The sequence below is a fragment of the Pimephales promelas genome, chromosome 10 (genome assembly GCF_988280905.1).
Source record: "Pimephales promelas chromosome 10, fPimPro1.hap1.1, whole genome shotgun sequence".
NCBI lineage: Eukaryota > Metazoa > Chordata > Actinopteri > Cypriniformes > Leuciscidae > Pimephales > Pimephales promelas.
Genome location: NC_142778.1, coordinates 16,697,490 through 16,722,257, shown reverse-complemented (window position 1 = coordinate 16,722,257; position 24,768 = coordinate 16,697,490). Strand labels below are relative to the sequence as shown.

Here is a 24,768-nt window from a genome sequence, read left to right as displayed (position 1 = left end):
GAGTCAATGGAAATGCTAACACAAGTGAAGTTCTGCTACAAGATGGCAGCTCCCGTGAGGCTTCAACTTCCGGGCGATGGATTACCCCCTTGGACTCAACCCGTAAGTGTTCTTGATTTGGAAGAGGTATGATGGAAGTAGACCTGTTCACTCAGCTTCTGGGAGTTCTAGAAAGGGTTCGCCATGACAGAGTTTTGGCCGGCCCAAGTCTGACGTGAAGTAAAACATTTATACGTTTTGTTGTTGTTGTTTCTTTGACAACACATGGTTTATGGAAAACACTCAAAGCGGTCTTGTGACCGACTTTTGCCTGAGACATACCGGTTGATAAAAAAAACCCTGCTGTATAGTGATGCACAGAGCTCTTAGGAGTAAGAATGGGTAGGCGTGAAATATTAAACAATGTTAAATGACAGAGAATTATTTTTTAATTATTTTTACTTCTTAACTACAGAAACATGCTAAAATATAGCAGTATTAATGAACTACACAAGTTGTAAATGTACTGCACACCATCTATTTGACCAACAAGTCTAAGTATAAAACTATACCAAAGCATATTTATTGTGATTTTAAAATTAATATATTTAATGATTTTTTTGGTTTTTGTTTTTTTGCAACCATGGTACAATATACATAACATATTTGCACATGTAGCACAAACATGTAAAAATAGTATCTCAAAGTGATTTTGATGGCACTTTACCCATTAAATATTTTTTTGTATTCTGCTCTGGCCTAAAGACAATAATGAAACACTTAGGCGCAAAAATACAGAGAATCAAACCAAAGCTTGAAGCTAAAATGGCAAATATCTCCACAGCTACAGTAAATTTCCCTGGAGAACTGACATAAGCTGGAATAAAGGTGATCCAAACAGCACAGAATATGATCATACTGAATGTGATGAATTTAGCCTCATTGAAGTTATCAGGGAGCTTTCGGGCCAGAAAAGCTAAAATAAAGCAAAGGAAAGCTAGAAGGCCAATATAACCCAGTACAGCCCAGAAACCAACAGCTGATCCTAAACTGCATTCTAGAATTATTTTTTCTTTGTAGTGTTGCATATTATTGTAAGGATATGGAGGAGATATTGTTAACCAAACCACACATATCAGTACCTGTACAAGAGTGAAACCAAAAACACTGAGTCTCTGTTGTGCAGGCCCAAACCATTTCATAACATTACTTCCTGGAAGTGTAGCCCTGAAAGCCATTAACACCACTATTGTTTTTCCGAGAACACAGGAGATACAGAGGACAAATATGATCCCGAATGCTGTGTGACGCAACATACAGGACCACTCAGTGGGCCGACCAATGAAAGTAAGTGAACAGAGGAAACACAGTGTCAATGAGAAGAGCAGCAGGAAGCTCAGCTCTGAGTTGTTGGCTTTTACTATTGGAGAGGCCCTGTTTTTGTAGAAGACAAGAGTAATGCTCAAAGCCACTAAAGAGCCAACAACAGAAAAAACAGCTAGGACAACCCCAAGGATCTCATTCCAGGAGAGAAACTCCACTGGTTTAGGAAGACACTTGTCCTTCTCAATATTGGGCCAGTTCTCGGGAAGGCATTTATGACATTCTAAAGAATCTGGAAGATGAAGAAATCAGTGTTTAACAGCCATTTATAACAAACAATTTTTAGACATATATTTATGCATACAATTATATTAATTTCAAAAAGCATAATTAAAAGAAATACATTAAGTAGTTTATTAAAATATTGTTATATTGTTATTAAAATATTTTTAACAACAGTGCTTCACTGCTTAGTGGTATTTAAAAAAAGGGGGGGGGGGTGGCGTGTCTACTAAACTTAAGTAGTTAATGTAAAGTAGCAAACATGCAGAAACATGCAGAAAAAAACTTCATTAGGAAATTCCATCATAAAAAAATTGATAGCTGTGCCTCTCATAGCTGTATCAAGGTCAATAAGTCCTTTAAAATATCAGATGATTTAACTTTTTTTATGAAAGGCAAGATTAAAAAAAAATGTAACTCAGTTCCTCAAAAATGTGAAGATGAAATAATTTGAAAAAAGTACTTTCTACGTTTAAAAATATATACACAGGGCTTGACATTAACCTTTTTGCTCACCAGCCACTGTGGCTAGTGGTTTTCTTTCTCAACTATTTACGTTCACTATGTTACATTCACATAACTGGCCAAGACTGTCATTTTGAAGTTATTTTGTGTGTATTTGACTGTTTAGGTGTGTATATATATATATATATATATATATATATATACATGTCCATATATGTACAGTGGTGGCCAAACTTATTAGAACGGTAAGATTTTTCAATGTTCTAAACAAGTCTCTTCTGCTCACCAGGGCTTTATTTATTTGATCAAAAAAACCCAGTAATATTGCAATCAATCAAAATGGACAGTTTGACCCCTGTGACACTCTCTCACAGCTCTTTGACAGATGTCTGGTTTTATCATTTATGTAGCCGTGAGAGAGTGTCACAGGGGTCAAACTGTCCATTTTGATTGATCGCTTCCTGGGGTCACTAAGGGCCAACCTGTCCATTTTTGATCGATCGCTTCCTGGATAACCACCATGTACCAACACATGTTTTTTGGATTAGAAAGGTCAACGGGTCAAATACCAGAATGTTCAATTGATTGATCGGTTCCTGGGGTCACTAAGGGCCAACCTGTCCATTTTTGATTGATCGCTTCCTGGGGTCACTAAGGGCCAACCTGTCCATTTTTGATTGATCGCTTCCTGGATAACCACCATGTACCAACACATGTTTTTTGTATTAGAAAAGTCATCGGGTCAAATACCAGAATGTAGCCACACATGTTTTTTGGATTAGAAAAGGTCATCAGGTCAAAACCAGAATGATCCCACACATGTTCTCGATTAGAAATGGTCATAGGTTAATCGATATTCCAGAGATGGAATGCAAAAGGTCAACGGGTCAACAACCACCTGTCCATTTGATTGATCGATAGGTCAAAGGTTAATCGATATTCCAGAGATGGAATGCGAAAGGTCAAAGGTTTGACTACTTCAAAGATGGAATCCGGAAGGGCAAAGGTCAGCCCCGCCCCCTGTCAATCAAAAAGCAATAAATCATTTTGACACATGGTGTATCATTAGAACTACTACTAATAGCTTTATATTTCGTATAAATTAGTGCTTCTCAATGGGGGCAGTACGTTCAGAGAACAACGTTGGAAGCAAGATTTTTGAAAGGGGGGCGTTCAGGTGTTAATGGGGGGCGTTCATGAGTTTAAATATAACGCTCATTTTTGTTCATTTACTTTTAATTCATTTTAAGCATTTGATAATTTATTTGTAACTAGTGCAAAGTGCCCATGCAAAATCAGTTTTTGTGTGTTTTAAGTAATTGTTGGTTTGGTGTGTTTGAGTGTTCATTGTTACAATTACACAGCAAAAGTTCAGTGACATTTTTATTTGTGCGTAGCTAATCCAAACAACGTCAAACTTGGCACTGCACCCGTAGCAAGACACCCGTCAAGTCTGAAATCCATCAGACTAACACACACACACACACAGACAGACGTTCCTGCAATTTATAGATAGATAGTGAAAAATGCCCGTGCAATATAATGCCCGTGTGTTTTTGGCAATTGTTGGTTTGGTGTGTTTGAGTGCTCAAATGAATAAGCGCGATGATTCAGGGATCAAATCTGCTTTCTTCGTCCCTCTGTCTCTGGTCCTGCACTGTGCTCAGTCAGTGTGCAGCGTGAGAGGGGGAGTAGCCAGCGGCTAGAGTGGCAAAAGCCAATGTGTGCTTCTTTTAGCGATATACTTAGCGATATCTTTTGCATTTCTAATCCAAAGAACTTCAAACTCGGCACTGCACTTACTCAGTGCCCATAGCAAGACACTTGTGAAGTTTGAGATCCATCGGACTAACAGTTCGAGAGATATGCGATTAACAGACAGACACACACACAAACACAGACAGACGTTCCTGCAATTTATAGATGGATATATAAACACTTAAAGTAGGCTATTTAAAAAGTGTTAGGACTATATCTCTTAAATTATGTTGTAAAACATATGCGCAGATTGTGAGATCATATTGTCTGTGCGTGTCTAGGGTGCGGGTAGAAAAAAAATCTTCACAAACAAAACAAAACAAAACAAAAAAACATTCTTCCACTCTAAAAAAATTTGTGTTTTTTTTTTTTTACGAATAGCCTACTTATTTATTAAAAGTTGCATTTCCTCACGAGACCGCAGTGTGTGAGTGACGTTCAGGAAGAGGTGACTGATAGGCTGCTCCACACAGAAGGCTCGGCTGTGCGAAAAAACACTGAACTGCATCACTGTTTTTGTTGAATAGATTTTTGTAGCTTAACTGGGTTCTGGAGGCAGTTTATAACTTTCGGGAAGCTTACTTTGATCGGGAGATTATTCCAATACACTGCACTGACGTCTGGAGACCGCGCAAAGTATAACACAGGTGCCATGGAAAACCAAGCGTTGCCATGGATTCTAAAAGTAGAGACGTAACTGATTTTTTTTTAGCGGAAGCAATGCAATTGTTTTAAAATCAATAAACTCCTTTTTAAAGCAACATTTTAAATTACTGATTTATTTGGTAGGTAGCCATGTAATAAACGGATTTAACCATGGATGGGGTCTGTAATGCTATTTTCTTTTCTGTGACGTTCCTTACATATTCATTGCTGGATTTATAGAAAAACATCAATCAATATTGCATATCCATAGTTATTATAATGGATATAATTAAAGAATACTTACACTGTCATAAATTAGATGTGTAGGCTAACACAAAAAAACATTTTACGCCTATTTTTTAATTTTACTCGAATAGCCACAAGTACAAATATATTTTCCCCTCAACAAATACAAATACAGATACCGTTGCTTTGCACACCCCTAATGTGCGGTCAAGTTTGGGTGTGTGTATGCTGTTAAAATGGCTGATATGCCGATATGAGTTTTGACGAGTTGTATTAAATACAAATTAAATTTTTGACAACTAGAATCCAACGCTAACTAGAATCACGCAGTGGAGGAATGAAAAGTTGACAAGCCATTGAAAAGTATTGACTTAAGAAACATATTTTTAAGTCATGTTCCCATTCACACTAAATTCTTTTTAAAAGGTAAAACTTTTTAAAAACATTTGTAGGCATTGTCAATCCCAATGCCTAATGCCAAAATGTTTTATTTGTTCAAGTAATTTAGCCTACTGGTCAGGCATTTTTCGTTAACTCGCAAAACAGTAAGGAGAAAATGACAATTTGATGGATAATTTAAATGTATTCTGTAATCACATTTTGGTAATATATTAATTAATTTGTTAATAAAAACAAATTAATTGCAATAGTGTATATACCATTGATAAAAACCAGCTCATCCCAAGGTATTTTAGGTATTTTGTATTTATACAATTCTAACATAATTTTTCATGAAAAATCAGGATTGTATTTATTTATTTTTCGAAATAAATAATTAGGTTAATGTAAGTATTTTCTTGCAAAACTCTCCTGAATGAGTAATAAAACCTACGTGCAAACATTCCCGCTTTAATGATCGTCCTTTATTTTTCAGTGAATTTGTTTTACAATATATGGCTATTACTGCCATGGGATTAATATTATAACTATTATGTAGTAGTGTAATGTAAACAGACACAACTAAAAGAGATTTTAATTTTACTTTGTTTAATTTGCACACTGAATATGGGTGGAGCTTTTAATTTTGAATTGTCAAAGTGCACCAGATTGATGAATTAAACATTAAAATGCACAAACATTTTTTAAAGGGGGGCATGCCCAGAATCCCCCTAGAAGGCCCAAGGACCATTTAACAAACATTTAATTTGATTTAACAAACATTAATAATTTGATTTAACAAACAACCCGTGAGGAACACTGCTATTGCTATTCCAATGCAATTTAGAGCGTTTTCTTTTTTTTTTTTTCAAATAATCCTGAAATAAAATTGAACTGTTTTCAACATTTATAATAATATTAAATGATTATTGAGATTATTAAAGGATTAGTTCACTTTTGAAAAAACTTTTGCTGATAATTTACTCACCCCCATGTCATCCAAGATGTCCATGACTTTCTTTCCTTAGTCGAAAAGAAATTTAGGTTTTTGATGAAAACATTCCAGGATTTTTCTCCATATAATGGACTTCAATGGGAACCGGATGGTTCAAGGTCCAAAAGATAGTGTTAATAACAGTTTCAGATGCAGCTTCAAATGTCTTTAAACGACACCAGACGATGAATAAGGGTCTTATCATGCGAAACGATCGGTTATTTCAAAACTTATTCCAAAAATGTAACTTTTCTAAGGACAAATGCTAGCCTTGCTATATTCTCTGAGGCGCGTTTGTAACGTCATGTAATACGTAATTACGTTCAAAAGCTCACGGGCGACGTAGCCGGAAGTACAGAATCAAAATCGTCCGACATCGTTGTTTTTCCTTTTAATTCCTTTTTTTGTTAACGGTGTTGGAGCTAGTTTGCACGTTCAACCTATGCGTTCAACTTGTAAACACTGACTCTGTACTTTTGGCTACGTCGCCCGTGACCTTTTGAACGTAATTACGTAATACGTGACGTTGCAAACGCGCCTCACAGAATAGAGCAAGGCTAGCATTTGTCCTTAGAAAAGTTACATTTTTGGAATAAGTTTTGAAATAACCGATCGTTTCGCATGATAAGACCCTTATTCATCGTCTGATATCGTTTGAAGACATTTGAAGCTGCATCTGAAACAGTTATTAACTGTCTTTTGGACCTTGAACCATCCGGTTCCCATTGAAGTCCATTATATGGAGAAAAATCCTGGAATGTTTTCATCAAAAACCTAAATTTCTTTTCGACTGAGGAAAGAAAGACATGGACATCTTGGATGACATGGGGGTGAGTAAATTATCAGCAAAAGTTTTTTCAAAAGTGAACTAATCCTTTAAGACTGGACTAATAATTGATTTAACAACACGGAAAAAAATTGCATTTAAAATTTTAATTGTACATTTATAAATATATTTGTCTATTGTACCTTTGTCTATTGTATATTTGTCTACTGTCATGTGCTTTCAGTGTGGAAAATTATCCCTTACAAATTGTCTAATATTACAATTATACTCTATATTGTATAAGAATATCCTGACAATGCACCTGTTTCATTGCTGATCTCTCCATCAGCACAGTTAATGCAGTCATAACAGCAGACAGGTCTTCCTTTTTGCACAGCTTTCCTAGAACCTGGAGAACAGCTCTCACTGCACACAGACACAGGCACCTGCAGAGGACACACAGGGCTAGTTTACACTGTCAGTGAAATGTGACCCAATTCCAATTTTTTGCTCACATGTGACACAGATCAGATGTGTTCTATGACAGTGTAAACAGGAACAAAACGCATGCATTCGGATATTTCCAGATCGGTTTCAGGCCTCATTCATATGTGGAAATAAATCGGATATGTGCCAATGCAACTGTCATGTAAACAGGCATTTTCTGAGGCATTAGGCGACGTCTCCGTAGTTTAATGACGAGAGAAACCCCCGACGCACTTCTGAACAGGGACGGATGGCTGACGAAACGTTGTGTCATAGGAGAGGAATGTGGACAGGGGAGATGTTTTCACAGGATTGTAAATGTGCCGAAATTGTTCATTTACATTTATTTTAAGCATTTAGTAATTTATTTAAGTGGGCCATTTAAAACATGCTAGGACTATAAACATGCTCAATTATATTTTTAAAACATATGCGCAGACTAGAGTGTGACATCATATTGTGCGTGTATAGAAAGAATTAATCCGCAGCCACTCAAAAAAGAAAAAAAAATCCACACCCGTCCACAAATCCCGTTCTACTCCTGAGCGCAACTCCACTGTCAGTGTTGTAAGTAGCCTGCAGGCTCTAGGCAGTTTTTTGTGTTCATTTCTATTTGCAGGCTTTTTTTTTGTATAACCAGCCTGGTCTCATTGTTAATACGTAGTTATTTTACGTTTTTGCAAAGATAGAAAACTTACTTTTTAGTACGTTTGGATAAATGCTGAAACGTATAATATAGACGTATCTGCAACATTTAAACGTAACATTATTACGTTTTTACAGCTACGAAACGTATTTACGTAGGCCTATATCTTAAATCATAAACATATCTGTATAATTTCTCTTTTTACCATTTTATAGATAAATGTAAGATCCCGTAACCCTAATCACAAACCTAAACATACCCATTTTATACATCATATAAAAAAGGATAAAACGTAATGGACAGATGTGTTGGGAAAGGGCAGTTTTATTAACAATATAGCATTAAGATTTTTGAGCCACCAATCCTACTCCTACCCCTAAACCTACCCATAACAATAAAACTAAGTAACAAACTACAATTATGAAGAAAAACATAACTAACAGACGAGTTACACATTGCGAAAATGTCAAAATCGATACCAAAAGCCGTTCATGATGAAGCGTTGCAGTCGCAGTCTTCTCTGGCAGTAATTGTAATAGTTTTGTATGAAGTACAGAGCAGAAATTAAATTACTAATCAAAATGTTAATCCGGCTTGGGTTCGCGCTTCTCCATTTCATATGAACTACACCAACAGTCCTTCATGTCACAATCTGTGACGAAGCAGGGAAGAGCCAATGAACGTTTGATATCACTGCCGTAAAACATGACATATCGCTTCTCAAGGGCGCAATTTTTGAATTTGAATTCATCACCAGCGCGGGGTTTGAAATGTACGGTCGCTGCTGAGCAGGGGCGGAGCTACATGGTGGCCAGGGGGGGCCACGGCCACCATTGGTCAAGGCTCGGCCCCCCTGTCGGCCCCCCCTCCCAACCTCACGGGAAAATAAATTTAATAATAATAAAAAATAAAAATAAAAACTCCAGTAACGGTCTTAAAAGGAAGCTGAAATGTATGCATTTTTTAATCAAGTCATTGATTTGTCACTTACGCTATAAGCCCCATATTAGCAACATGTTGGGTCTCGCCCCCATCAACAGTGCGAGACATAACGTGCCTGCATTCTGACAGCGCTTGGGCTGTTTACACCTGGCCACTTCATGCGTTTTCTCAGATCGGATAGCTATCTGATTTATCAAAACGATTCCATTTACACCTGGTCACATAAATGTGTTTTTGCAAAATGGATATAAATCCGATCTTCAATTCCCGCGTTATATGCGGATTTAATGAAGTGCACGTCACCGAAACCAACAGATATGAGCTGGATTTTATTGATAATCGGCTATATTCAAAATCAGCAAAGACGGTGATAAGAGAGAGCGGCAACAGAACTGGTAAGATCATTTCGTTTCTTTACTTTTAATGAAGATGGTAGTGTTAATCGTCTGCGACTTACTTTCACTTTGATTTGCGATAGATTGCGGCGCGTTGGCTTGCGTTCAGCCGCTCATCTGAGGTGATGCGCGTCGCAGTAGCGTCGTCATATCTGACTAAAATAGCATGACATGTAGCCTGTAACATGCTCTCACGCGTTTCTTTTTTTAGCATTTTTGGGAGTATTAACATTTACATATGTCGTTTCAAGAACCAGATGCATTTACACTTGTCCAGTTTCGTCTGGAATGCGGCCCAGACCACCTTCTGAAGTGGTTTGAGCGATCGGATTCAAATCCGTCTCGAATGCGTTTCGGAGGGCATTTACACCAGGTTTTTTTTTAAGATCGAAAACGCATGAAGTGGCCAGGTGTAAACGGCCCCTATAATGTAGCATAGGGTTCTTTAATCAACTCCGAAGCACATTTTAAGGTTCAAAACTGACAAGAAAGAACCCTTTTGGCTCAAATGTTTTTTAAAGGCTGTTATTCATTCATATATTACATTATTCTGCAACATTTGTAGTTGTTATTAAATTATTGTTTATTAAACTGTTGTAGTAACTTAATATCACATTTTAATCGTGCAGATTTTTGGAGGATAAAAAGTGAAATGGCACTCTTCGTCTGATATTGATTAATTAAATTTTTTAACCACCATATATTGAATTTTGTGATAATTCACATGCATTGCATTTTAAGGGTTCCAAATACGTAACGCTTTAGAACCTTTTAAGGTTCTATATTGAACCTTTTCTTCTAAGAGTGTAATTGTTAGCCTACAGCAGACACAAAGCGAACAGAACATTTCAGGGTAACACTTTAAAATACGGTTCCTTCGTTAATGAATAACTACACAAGAACCAATGAGTAACACAATATTAACAATCTAGTAACTATTATTAACTAACAAGAAACTCTGATTAACAAACTAGGTAATAGCGCACAGACGGAAGTGGTAGTTCACTATTAAGTAATCAATAACTTCTATATTTTTTAATACTTCCCAGAGAACTACTGAAAAAGTTTATTAACAATCTAGTAACTAAATAAACTCTTATTAACGAATTAGTAAGTAATAGCTCACAGATGAAAGTGTTAGATACTTCTGTGGGAATTATACTAATTATTTGGATCCGTATTATAAAGTGAAGATCATTGGAACTAACTAGTAATGACTCAAGTGTTACTACATGATCTAGTCATGATTTGTGCAACCGTTGTAACTTGTTGTATTATCACAAATAAATTGGATGTTGCACTTAAAATGCAATGGTTTACCTAAAGAAATTATCGCCTAATATGACAATTCATATTGTGTCTTTCTGTCATTTGCACTAAAACATCCCTGTCTCATGTTAAGGTCCCTAACCCCTCACATAATGATGACACATTGCACTCGCACATATCAATTAGACATTATTAGTGTCATAAGGGAGTTTAATCCATTGTTTATGGCCTGACGAGCCGCGTGTGAGTTTTAGTAGTAGTTTTTGATAATCAAGTGCCACCCCAAATAAAAGACTGGCACAAGCTGGCCCCCCCAGAAATAATGTCCTGGCTACGCCCCTGCTGCTGAGAATGGAGACGAAGATCACGACTGGCTGAATTAGGAGTTGTTTCTTGCAAACAACTATGGATTCAAAAGATTTGGATTACATCAAACTAATAAAATTGATGTTTTTTTGTGAATTTTGTGAGAAAAGCTTTATGTGTCTCAAAGTAAATAAATTATTACAAAATAGTAACGTTAAAGAATGTATTTTTAAGGTTTTATAGTGTATTGTTTAACACCATGCAGGCGAAACGACCAAAATGTTAATATTTATGAGTTCAATATCAATAAATGAGACTTAATTAATAAGACAAACTTAAACTTAAAAACTTAAAACTTAATTAATAAGACAGTGGAATGCAATGGAGTCAAAACATAATGCTACGATATTAATATGCAGAAATTGTGATACATACAAATGTGTACGTCGGTGGATTTGTTCATACGTAAATAAATTACGTTTTTGTGCTGTCAATATGTAAATATTTTACGTTTTAGTACTGTAAAACGTCAGTGTGGTGTGGGGGGCGTGGTTCAGCGGTGTCTGCAGCGGGAGAGCGGGGGGGAGGAGCCGAGCGGGAGGTAAACGGGTCAAGTTCAAATGATGAACACCTGTCTGTGATTTCAGTGATTGGCGGAGGAGAGCGCATTTAAGCGGGCCAGGTGGACGCTGCATTGAGAGAGAGCCTGGAGCTTGTGTGTCTGTGTGCCTGGAAACTGAGTTGATCCCTGATCATGTCTGAAGAAGCTGTGAACAGCCGGAAGAGTGCCACGTCAGTGATGGGAAAGCTGTGAACAGCGGGAAAGAGTTTGATCTACAGTGACTGTTTTGAGTTTATTGTGAAGAGCGCTGAGGCACTGTGGAAAGAGTATTTTGAAAATAAAGCACACAAGCTCCAGTATTTACCGACCCCTTGTCTTCTTCCATCACCCTCACTGAACCTGAATTTAACTTTCTCACAGTCAGTATTATACGTTTCTGCGCATATAAAATGTAATTATATATACGTATGATAGAACGACACTTTACGTACAAATACATACGTATTTTCATCACGTTACAGCAACAGTGAACAGCCCAATAACCCCTTTATTTTAAAGGGATACTCCACTTTTTTTGGAAATAGGCTCATTTTACAACTCCCCCAGAGTTAAACATTTGAGTTTTACCGTTTTCAAATCCATTCAGCCGATTTTCTGATATTTAGAAGAATATCAGTAACCAGACAGTTTCTGGTCTCATTGACTTCCATAGTAGGAAAAAAATATACTATGGAAGTCAATGAGACCAGAAACTGTCTGGTTACTGATATTCTTCTAAATATATATAAAAAAAAAAAACGCCTAAAAGGATTAGAAAATGGTAAAAACTCAACTGTTTAACTCTGGGGGAGTTGTAAAATAAGCCTATTTCCAAAAAAAGTGGAGTATCCCTTTAAGGCTTAATGTCCCGTAGATTGGTCCGTTGCAGTACGAATGAAAGCAGTATCAATAATGTCAATCATGTGAAGTGCAGTCAAGTTCGGGTGTATATGTGTCCTCACCGATGCGCCTGTGATTCGTGGAGTTTTAACGAGTTTTATAGACAATGTTTCTTATTCAAAAGTGGTGTTTTGCAACTTCGCATATCGCAGTGCATGAAGCATATTTCGTGTTCGTCCATTTGTGCAAGATAATTTAACGCTTTAAGCATGCGCGATATGTTTCAGATAGTAGCCTATATGGCAAGTGTAAACACATGAATCGGATATGGGTCACAATTTAAAGAACGTGTAAACAGACAGTTGAAAAAATCGGATATAGGCAACAAATCAGAATTGGGCACAGTAGCAGAGTCAGAAATTAAAGGCTTTGGGCAAAAATGCTCTGAAAGTGAGTAAATGAGGCGTGTTGTGGAATGCTAAGCAAATATGAAGAGGTTTGTTTTGTTCAATTGATTTAATTGAAGTGTATGACATGAATAAAGGGTAACACTTTACAGTAAGGGTCCATGAATTATCATGAATTCATGTGTAAATTAATGCATGAATTATACAATAATATCTCATGAATCATGAGGAACTAACACAAGTTCAACGTTTTTCATTCATGACTTCATGGATGAACAACACCTGAATTAAAACATTAACTAAGATGAGCACATCATCATGAATTACGATTTATTACACATGATCATGATATTTTCTTTGTTCACAGTTATCCAATCAGTAATATCACATTGTTCATCAGTGTTTCAAAGGACCTAGTCACCACTTTAGTTACGGGGCCACACACATGATGAAGTCATTGATAGATAATGCTTAGTTAATGATGACTTCTGTATTTGATTAACAGAATTTGTGTCTTATGAGCTGTGATTGGTCTATTTTGGAGTCCGTCCAATACAGAAGTCATCATTAATTAAGCATTATCTATTAATGACTTTATCATGTGTGTGCCCCCTCAACTAAATTGGTGACTAGGTCTGACCTAGACAAAGAACAAAGAAAACATCATGATCATGCATAATAAATCATTATTCATGATGATGTGCTCATCTTAGTTAATGTTTTAATCAAGGTGTTGTTCATTCATGAAGTCATGCATGAAAAATATTGAACTTGTGTTGGTTCCTGATATTAGATATTAATGCATGAATGAATGCATAATTCATGCATGAATTTATACATGAATTCATGATAATTCATGTACCCTTACTGTAAAGTGTTACCGAATAAAGAATGTGTGTTTATATGGTTTAGTATATGGTAAGTAAAAAAAATAATCCAGGGTTACTTTATAACATTAATAAATTATGAATTAATTAAAACCACAGAGAATAGAACAACGCATTTGCATACCTTTTCACTGCCATCATACCAAATAATAGTTGTGCTTAGACTGAATTCTTGTCCTTTAGGCTGGGATGCATCATATTGACCCACTGTAACAAAATCAACTGAACCGTCTCCCTGAAGCTGCCAATTCACAAGTTCATAGATGGCCACGGGGTCTCCATTGGCATCGAATGAAACAGAATAATTATTTTTAGCAAAATTCACTTGCTTGAGTTGATCAAAAACCTGCATGATGAAAAAATAAAAAATTAAAAAAAGAAAATTGTTTTTACAATTCTTTGCTGAATAATCAGTACTGAAATAGGTAGCTTGAAGATCAACAAAAAAGTAAAGGAATAGGCTACAGTAGAATTTTAAATGCATAGGCCTATATTCCAGAAAACTTACCTGCCGGGGCTCAACTTTGATGTTTTTGTCACATTGTTTTTCGTTACAGACAATGCCATGTAGGGCATGAGCTATAGCATATGTGGCTTTGTACACCATGTTAGTGACGCGCAACTGGGACGTGTCTGTGTACGGATTCTGTAATGCACGCAGGTCCTCTGTGCCATCACATGCTGGCATACCAGTTGAAGAACCTGTCTGCCGTTTTAGACTACAGCTAAATGAGCTTTCCCAGAATTCTGTCAACAGGGGAAATTTCAGCGCCTGCTCTGGAGACAGGTCAAGTAAAAAGTTACGAAATCCCGGGATAACAGACCGCGGGATTGCAACACCCACAGCACCGATACACAAATTAAACCGCAGCATTTGTGGATCTGTAACCCACGCCTCGCTGCCAATCCACTGCATCGGAGGAGGAGGCTGCTGACTCAGCTCTTCTAAGAGAAATCTCATATCACCTGCGGCCACAAAGGCAACTATTACACGAGCCGTTGATCTGCGAATCACATCAGCGACTCTTTTCAATTTACTGCGCGGCTGGGTCCTGTAGTAGGCCTCAGAATACTCCACACAGATTCCCTCGTTCTCCGCAGCTTTCAAGAATGACGCCATGCCATTGTTCCCGTAGTCTGAATCACTGCACACAGTTCCGATCCACGTCCATCCAAAGTGTTTGACCATCCTTGCTAGTGCGGCCGCTTGATGGTGATCGCTGGGGATGGTCCTGAAGAAAGTAGGATGTTGCCGCTTGTCACTGAGACACGCGCACGTGGCGTAATGACTCACCTGAAGTGCAGAGTGAAGACAAATAACATATTTGTCATACTATTTGTCGACTCGAATAACATAAATAATTATCATAATAAGATTATGAACATGAAAGCCTAGAACATGTTGATAAGTCCACTAGTGTTATGGTCAAAACTACAATAATTTTTTTTACACTTTGACACTTTTTTTTTTTTTAAATAAGAAGACACGGAAATTGTATTAGCACCTGTGGAATTCCAAAAGGACCAAGAAGTCTTGAAATGCTTATTGCCGGCGTGGAAGCAGAATCTCCAACTAGTGCAAGAACTGCTGCTGATTTTGCACAGGAATCAGTGTCATTAAATAACAGATCTTGTCCGTTGGCATGCTGCAACGCTACTTTAATTGCCATTGGCACAGAAGCACAAGAGTCATATATATGATACCCTATTGTGATGCCCGGTAAGAGATTAGAGCTGTTGTTTATCTCTTGGATAGTGAACTGCAAGGCACGAGCAAAGCGCAGCTCTCTGAAGTCCATGCTGTTGAAGCACACACATAGCCTCCTGTTAAAAAAGAGCTAACCCTGTTTGCTTATTAACGTAATATATATATATATATATATATATATATATATATATATATATATATATATATATATGAAGAGTTCAGATGCAAAAGCCTCTAGTGCCATTTGAAATTTTCTTTTAAAATGATCATTTTTATCAAGCTTGTATATTTAAGTTCAGTAATTTCACTTTATTTGTCATTTAAGTGAAATTACTGAACTTGAATTACTGAACTTGGCTTTTGCATCTGAACTCTTGCTGCATTTAATTTAGAATTAAATTCTAACCTGCCACTGCACTCCAGTGGTTGTGGTCGTCTAGTATAGGTGTGCTTCTCTGTCCTCACATAGTAATGAATGGTGAAAGCCCCTCCAATGATGAAGTCTCCATCCTTGAAGAGAGCAGGGGGCTGAGGGTCACCTTGGAGGATGCATGTGCCTAAATTAACCCCACATTCAGAAGGGCAAAGCCTAATAATATACAGAAGTGTCACTGTCATTAAAAGATGAAAATTCATTTCTCCTTATAGGCAAGTGACCATTGCAATTGTGATGTGAGCATTAATCCTTGTTTTATACTCATCATCCACTGCTGTATGTTATAACTCTTTACTGTAAAACCTAAGAGGGTGTGGCTAATATTTTAAATTACAGTAGTCAATAAAAATATTTCTCCAGTGTATTATAAAGTGTATCAAAACACCATAATCATTACTTGCCCTCTTTAAGGCCCTCTGGTATGGGGCGCCGTTTGTAAAGCAGCTCACGCTGAAAATAACAGCAACATTTTGTCACATTTAGCTTTCAAACTGTGTTTAAAAAAACTGGTATGAATTTTTGACGGTCACTTTTTAGAACATTTACATCTATATTTGTCAACATAGAGATATTTTAAATAGTTAAATCTAAATGTTAAATGTTACATCTAAATGTTAAATATTAAATCTAAATGTAAAATCTAAATGTTAAATCTAGGCCTAAATGTTAAATATAAATGTTAAATAAAAATATAAATATAAATGTTAAATATAAATATAAATGTTTAATCTAAATGTTTCGGGTGAAACTAAATATAATATGCAAATTAAAAATGCTGGTAACCGGAATAAGTGCCAAAATAAAAGCTCGAGGAGATCAGTGTCTAATAATGTTTATAATGTTTATAATGTTTGTAGTGTCAAATAACAAATAAAAACCATCTCATCCGGGGAAATGCATTCTTGGACATGGATTAATAATAATAAAAGCTTTTCCAGAAACTGTATTTGAAGAGTAGTGTAACGGTGAGGCAAGGAGGAATCCAAATGCAAGCACTTTTAATAATAATAATAAAACAAACAGGGAATCCAGAGAAAACAAGAACAGGAACTTAGAAAAAAGCAAACATTAAAAAACGACCAACACCCAACAACTGAAGCACAGAGGTTTAACCCTTTCATGCATGAATTATGATAACCTCAGTCAGGATTTTTTTCCTTTGTGTTTTTATTGCCCTTAGGGCATGAAAAACAAGATTTGATTTGATTTTTTTTTTTTTTAACAAATTTTTCAAAGAGATTTTCAGATGTCCACTTGAGTGGACAGCATGCATTTATAGTTTAAACTGAAGAGATACTGTATTAAACATAATACAATAATCAAACAGATAAATTATGTGTATTTAACAAACTAATCAATACAATTACATCAAATCATGTGAAAACTATAAAATATATGAAAAAATATATATAAATCCGAAATATTGCAAAGGCAATTGACCTGCATACAAGTTGCACTTTGTGTATCTTGGATATCAGAACATGATGATGTGATTCCATCAGAAATGTCTACAGCCTGTCAATGTACAACTGTGGAAACACTCAGATGCTCCCTCCAGTGTGCCAGAGTATGTCAATTTACCCTTATTAGCTGATAATTCTGATTATGTTAGAGATGGACACATTTCTAGCATAGCCCCTCTTCTGAGAAAACCTAGTGATACATTTTTTTAAATCTCATCTGAAATGAGCAGTGTTGGGCCAGGCATAACGCATTCAGATTATTTGGTTGATGTTACAAGGAAAGTAATGTGTTAGAAGTAACATGCATTATAATCAGATTTGTTTTAATGTTTCGAGTAAAGTAATGTATTACAAGTAATATGCATTACCTACTCAGATTACTTTTTGATCTAACAATTAATTACAAGTAATGTGCATTACATAATCAGATTACATTTTGTTGTTACGAATAAAGAAACGCATTACAAGTAACATGCATTACATAATCAGATTACTTTTTGATCTAACAAGTAATGCACAAGTAACATGCAATATTTAATCAGTTTACTTTTTGATCTAACAATGCCTTACAAGTAACATGCATTACATAATCAGATTAATTTTGATCTAACAAGTAATGCATTACAAGTAACATGCATTGTGTAATCAGATTACTTTTTGATGTTACGAGTAAAGAAACATAGGTAAACAGATATATTTTGATCTAAGAAGTAATGCATTATGTAATTAGATTACTTATTGATGAAATGAGTAAAGTAATACATTACAAGTCACAAATTATGTAATTACATAACTTTTTTAGACGTCAATGAAAATTACATTCTAATAATACAACTACATTTTCTACATAGTATAAATTGCAGCTAAAATATAGCCATTGATGCATGAGGTCCACTATATTCCGGAGGTGGATATTCCGGAGCACCTTGGCATGTCTGACTGGCCATTGGCCATCTTGGTTTTGAGGGGGGAAAAAATCAAAACTCAATGGCTTATAACTTTGTTGCAATGCATAGGATGATGTACCAAGCTCCACTGAAGAGATTGATGTGCAACTTTCCCATCATAACCCTTGCAAATTCAAGAAAATGCTTTTTAAATAGCTGTCCACTGTAGTGACCACTATGCATGAAAGGGTTAAATACACAGACAAACAAGGTAACAAGGGGGCGTGGCTAATCAGAAACACCTGGTGGAACTCATCAACAAGAAAAACTACAAAGGACTACAAAACATGGCACAGAACAGGAAATAACTAAAGTCCACACAAGACAAGGAAAACACAAGACAGGAATCGTGACAAGTAGGCTACTTTGAGGTTTTAGTGTCACTTTTATGAAAGGTGCAGGACTTATGACCTGTAGTCATAATCGCCAGCCACGAGGGGGCTCGCTTTGACTGATCGGTCACGTTCGCTTGCAAAAAGGCCAGCAGAGCTGCTTTCTGATCGGCTAAAATGTCAAACGAAATATTATTTTAGGTAGTTATTATCGCGATAATCCATGTCCAAGAGTCCATTTCCCCAGATGAGACGTTTTTTATTCGTTATTTGACACTATAAACACTGACCTCCTCGAGCTTTCCGGATACCAGCATTTTCAATTTGTATATTAGCTAAATATTTAGTTTCACTCGAAACATTTAGATTCAACATTTAGATTTAGATTTAACTTTTAGATTTAGATTCAACATTTAGATTTAACATTTAGATTTATCATTTATAGCCTAGATTTAACTTACATTTAGATTTAATATTTAGATTTAGATTTAACATTTAGATTTATATTTAAAATTTATATTTAACATTTCGGCTATATTTAACATTTAGATTTAACATATAGATTTAACATTTAGATTTAACATTTAGGTTTAACATTTAAAGGTGCATTGCGCAACATTTCATGTTAAAAATAGCCGTTTTCTAACCCGTACATGCTTAAACAATCGCCTGATGAGCTGAATGAGCCCTTCTTTGATCACTGCGATCACCTCTATAATCCTGTACAGTGAAATATATAAGAGGGATTCAGGCTCGAATCTGAGACTGGGCGTGACGTCATGCGCGTTCACGCTCGCCTGGCTATGTCTGGCAGGTTCGTGTAGCTACCCAGCTAAAAATGTTACGTTCCCAGGACGTTCTCAGAACGACCCCACTGGTGTCAAGGACGTCACCTAGTAACGTTCTGGGAACGTTCGGAGACCGTCATGATGTGGAGTTCTTTAAAGGTTCGGAGGATGTTATTTTGCGACCTTTACGGAACATTTGGGACGTTCTCGGAACGTTTAGGGGACCATGTTTTATTTGGAAATGTAATGTTCCCAGAACGTCCCCACTGTCTCCATCCTCAGGAGGTGCCTGAAGTAGTTGTTCTTCCACTGCCTGAAAAAAAATCAAACTTTATTACCAATCACTTCAACGACTTTTAAACTTGGTGTCTAAAGAGATAAATCAAAGCAGTTATGTTATTCGAGAGAGAGAGAGAGAGAGAGAGAGAGAGAGGGAGGGAGAGAGAGAGAGAGAGAGAGAGGGAGAGAAAGAGAGAGATCTTTGAATAAAATAACTTACAGGTGTCGCGACCACCTTGGCACGGTGAGGTACATGTTTGAGTGTTTCCCCTATACATGGATCGATTTCCTTTTCCGTGTTTTTCGGAAATTGTTTAGCACAAGCACCTGGAGAAGAAAAAAAGGCACCAAAATTAATGTGAAGTCTCTAATGCAGGGCTTCAGTTTACAAGAACAATAATTCACTCCACCGAACAAAAATGAAAAAAAAAGTAGCACGTAAACACTTGATATGGGCCATTATTATGACGTTATTGTGATAGGCCTACATGATTACATTTTAAAATATGTAGATATATTCCATATTATATATTTATATATTCTCACATAACGCAGAGAAGTAGCCCCACCACGAGAGAATAATTGATTCTCGAGCCATCGATATCAACAGATTCTGCACCATCGCCACGGACAGCACCTGGTAACGTCGCACGTAAGAAGGTATACCGGGCCCGGTTCCCCTAAAAAGTTCTTATCTCCAAGTAGTTCTTTACCTATTCCTTAACCTCTCTCTTAACCTTATGGCACGGTTCCCGAAACGTTCGTACGCTAAGTATATCTTCTGTAAGTCACACTTTCGTAAGGTTGGTCTGGACCATTCGTAAGCTCTCTCTTAGTGCTGTTTGAGCTCAAGACGCTAGTCGCCGCCACTGTGCAGCAGTCTTTAGACATCAGCGCAATACAAGTCAACAACTATGGTATGTTGACAATGTTGTGGCTCAACGATGATTTTATGTCATGGACATTTTAAGACTAATAATAAAATATGTTCGCAATTGATACAGGCCTATTTATGAAGTTGACTTTATTTGGTATAAGAACTAATATGGTGGTAATTAGCCTAGGCTATTTCGTAATGTCATTAAAGTGTTTAAATTTGCAATCACTTTTGATAGGCTAATTAAAATCTGGTAATCTGGTAGACAATTTTGCTCTAAATGGCTAAGATCTATAAATGGGTAAGCATGGTGATGTCCAGTAAGCGATCAACTATGGCAGCGATCCAACGTGTCCTTGTGTTGAATCAAAGACGGCGCCGGCCGCGGAGTCGTTTAGTCCATGTCAATTTTTTTATTCTGCAAAACTTAAGCCCTTTTGACATTTTGCCTGACGTGGCTATATTAAAAAAGACTGTGTCCCCCATGATCGCCAGTGCCTTCTCCTCAAGTGCTGTTAAAGGCTGCACTGAACTGGTCCCCCCACCTGTCCTCACCCGGTCTCTACGGACAGCAGAACATCTCACCTTCACCTGGCTTGAAAAATCATGCCATTTTTTCCTTACATCCTGCCAGGACCTTGGTGTGCCTGATCCAGAGGCAGCCATCTTCCTTGCTATGTTGCTCCATAGCTCTTTTTTGTTGCTGTTGCACAAGTTATTTCGAAAGTTGGAAAACAGTGTCACCTTGTGCACCTTGTCCAGCAAAACTTCAAGTTCCTCTGACGAGAAGCTTGGTGCCCTTTTTTTACGTTGCTTCCCCACCATATTCAGTATCTAACTCTCTCTCTCTGTGTTCATTGTAGATAGGTTGCTTTTTATTGAAAACATTAACCAATGGCAATCAATACCACATTAAACAGAAGTAACTGCAGCTGCTTGCCAATCAATTATGTAATTACCATTACAGTTTTTTCCAACTGCTTACACATTTACACACTTCACACACAAAATGCAAAATGCCTCACATCTCCTTCAAAAATGTAACACTGCATTCAAAATGCCATGAACACATGTCAGAATGAAGCATTTGCATCAAATGGCAAACACTTATTTAATAATAGTGCATTTTTGATACACCATGTAAACATTGTTTTTTGGTAATCTGACCTTTGACCTATTATAGGCTTATACTACAGTAAAGCAGTGATTGGTTAGTGATCAGTAAAGCAATTAGTGTTTGAGGAGTGTGTGTGTGACCTGGTGAATAAGTGTTTTGATTGGTTGTTTTTGGAAAAGGAAAGCAAGTAAATTCCTGCTAGATTTTTGTGTTTTAGGTAGAGGTGTTTTGCCAAAAACATTTAAGCAATTGAAAACTGAGTCAAAGGCTGAGAAATAGCTTATGGTTTTGAAGATTTGGTGTGTAGGTTTACACTTTGAGTAAGAGGTTTCAGGGCTGGAGTGGGACTCATTTTCAGCCCTGGAGTTTTATGCCTTTGACCGGCCCACTTTAGTTCCTGACTGACTATATTAAAATAATGTAATGAAAACCTCAGTATATAAGTCAGCAATAGTGCACTCTTCTGTACAGCCTTTTAATTCATTGTATTTTTTTTGAAAAATGTCATTTTCTATTCAGTGCAAAAGCCATACACAGGGTTTTATAAATACAGAGGTCCCAAAAGTGATCGTGCTAGTGTTCGTGGGCATATTATTTTTCCACTGTAATTGTCAAAGAACTTAGGCTATGTTATGTATATCTGTGTTAAATAGGAATCCATTGCATGAAAGTTATTCTCATTCTGGCCACAGTATGCAATAGGCTTTTGCTCTCCTCTCTTATCTCCATCTTGTCAAATCAAGTCAAGTCACATTTATTTATATAGCACTTTTTACAATACAGATTGTATCAAAGCAGCTTCAAATCTCCTTCTCTTGTTCTTCTTCTCTCAGTCTCTTTATCTTTACCTGTAAATGTCCCTTTCCCGAAGCTGAGCTTTGATTGATACAGTCTTTGCAAACTGATTATTTATGTCGTCGTTTAAAACTTCTATCATAAAACAGCTGTTTAGTTTTGCCACGTACATCTTATCTCATGAAGCGTCGCGTTGGGATTCGTGCGCGGCTCGCGCTTCTGTGAACATAAATCCTGCTTTGATCGGTCACCTCAAACATTTTGACATATCACAATTTCATAATTGAATTAATAGTCTATATTTTACTGATTTCTTAAACTATGTTACGTAAAATAAATGTTACTGAAATAATTTGAGGAATGTTTCATTTGCATAGAACGTGTTAACTTTCTTAACGCCGTAATGCACCTTCACGTGAAGTGCAAAATCGATTCCTGAGCAATGGATGCCAGCTAATTCAGCACCTTCACTTGGGACAGCGCCTTCGTAACGTCGAACGTAAGAGGAGGGAGTTAAGAAGCTTCCTAAGGGATACATTGGGGAACACACTTAGGAACCTAAACCATTTCGGTAAGATATATCTTTTTGAGTCTTCTTAGCGCGCTAAGAGTTAGCGTTATCGGGGAACCGGGCCCTGGTCCCTCCAAAATGGACAAAAATGCATATTCTACAAGGGGGATAAAACAATAGATCTATGACGATTATCACTATTGAAATTAGTTAAAACGTTGAGAATTACAGTATAAACAATAAGACACGAATCTGCAATAACCAATCATTTGAGTACGGAGCCCGGGAAGTCACCTATGGGGAAAAAAAAAACAATCCGAGGCGACGGTTTTGCAATCCGTCCCCTCAGTTTATAAACTCTACTCACGGATTCTTAAACTGTTCCCTCGGTTTAACAATTCGTGCCCACGGATTAATAAACCACGAGTTCCTAATCCGTGCTCTCAGATTTGTAAACCGTGCCCTCAGTTTTTGCAATCTGTACCCACAAATTCATAAACCGTGACCACGCTTTCGCAATCCGTACTCACGCATTTCGTCCCCCAGAGTGTGCCGCATGATTCAACCAGGCCTCCTGTTTAGATGCAGGATACATTGTTTCACATTCAAAAAAAAAAATAAATAACACAAACACAAAGTTAGGCCTATAATAATAAAACATTCATAAATTGTTTTATGATTAACATATCCCTGTCTTAAGTGAACTCATTTAAAGTTATAAACGCAAATAATAGGCCTAATAATAATAATTAGGCTATTATTATTACATTTTAGCTACATATTTAGATAAAAAAAGAAACAAAGCAATTCGTCAAATGTCAGTCATAATACAGGTTAGAAAATAATACAGGGCTGAGATTATCACAAATAAACACAAGATTTTGAAGCATGTCCAAGAGTTTGTGCACAAAAAAAACAAATAACATTGACTTTTGCCTTTATTAAACATTTAAAATATTCGCAAATTAATATGAACAAAAAAAAAAGACTTTCTAAAAACTATATTTTATATAACTATAAAATATATGGCATATATTATATATTTACTATAACTATATTTCATTAAATGACAAGAGCATGTCTCTAGAACCATAGAGAGATGATTTATAGGCTAATCATAATAAATGTGTCTGAAAAATAACGATGGATTTTTATTGCTTAGGCTACAAACAGTTTCTAGTGACGGGCGATCTCCATCTCCGCTGTAAAGCAGATGCACCTTAGAGAAATGCACCTTTCGGATTGTATAGCCTAATCAGACGGTATTTGCTTTCGATTCGAATTTGTTCGTTTAAAAGTGGACATTTCAAGCTTTAGATAGGCTTTTGTTTCAGCTTATTTATGAGACGCGCTCCGGAGATCATGAAAGCGCGCCTGATAAACAATATTTTTAACAAAACAAAAATATTTTATTTTACAAATAGGCCTACACAACGTTTTCTTGTTATTGTGAGTTTACATAAATAAAAGTAGAAGCAAATAATTGTATTATGTATAATGTATTTTTTCTGTATGACCAGAAATGCTATTAGCCTATTTTAAATTGTTCCACTGTTGATAGGAAGTGTTTGCGGCCGCGGCTGCGTTTGTTTGTTATAATCTTAGCCCATTATTATTGTCTGAGACTGATTTGACGAATTGCTTTGTTCTTTTTTTGTGGATAAAATAGGCCTATGTAGCCTAAATGGATTTTGATAGCTAACGTTAATTATTATTTGCGTTTATTACTATGAATGAGTTCACCGATATGTTTAACATAAAATAATTTAACTTATAACCAAATCTTTTACAGTTTTTGAACTGTGTTATTATTATTTTATTTATTTTTTAGGTTATTCTATAGGCTACTGAGCTTTTTTCCTAAAAAAAAAAAAAGGACTTTAAAGATAAAAGTAGCCTA

The 24,768-nt window shown here is 36.4% G+C and overlaps 1 protein-coding gene across 1 annotated transcript; it reads right to left on the bottom strand.

The window, feature by feature from the left end:
* Nucleotides 1-459: 459 nt before the first annotated feature.
* On the bottom strand, nt 460-16,332 carry LOC120486001 (extracellular calcium-sensing receptor-like). Its single transcript, XM_039681837.2, has 6 exons — nt 15,730-16,332; nt 15,121-15,415; nt 14,124-14,909; nt 13,740-13,961; nt 7,159-7,282; nt 460-1,594 (listed from the first exon to the last, which is right to left on the bottom strand). The coding sequence occupies exons 1-6, from the start codon at nt 15,957-15,959 to the stop codon at nt 681-683; spliced, it is 2,571 nt and encodes an 856-aa protein (XP_039537771.2). The 5' UTR covers nt 15,960-16,332; the 3' UTR covers nt 460-680.
* Nucleotides 16,333-24,768: the final 8,436 nt, after the last annotated feature.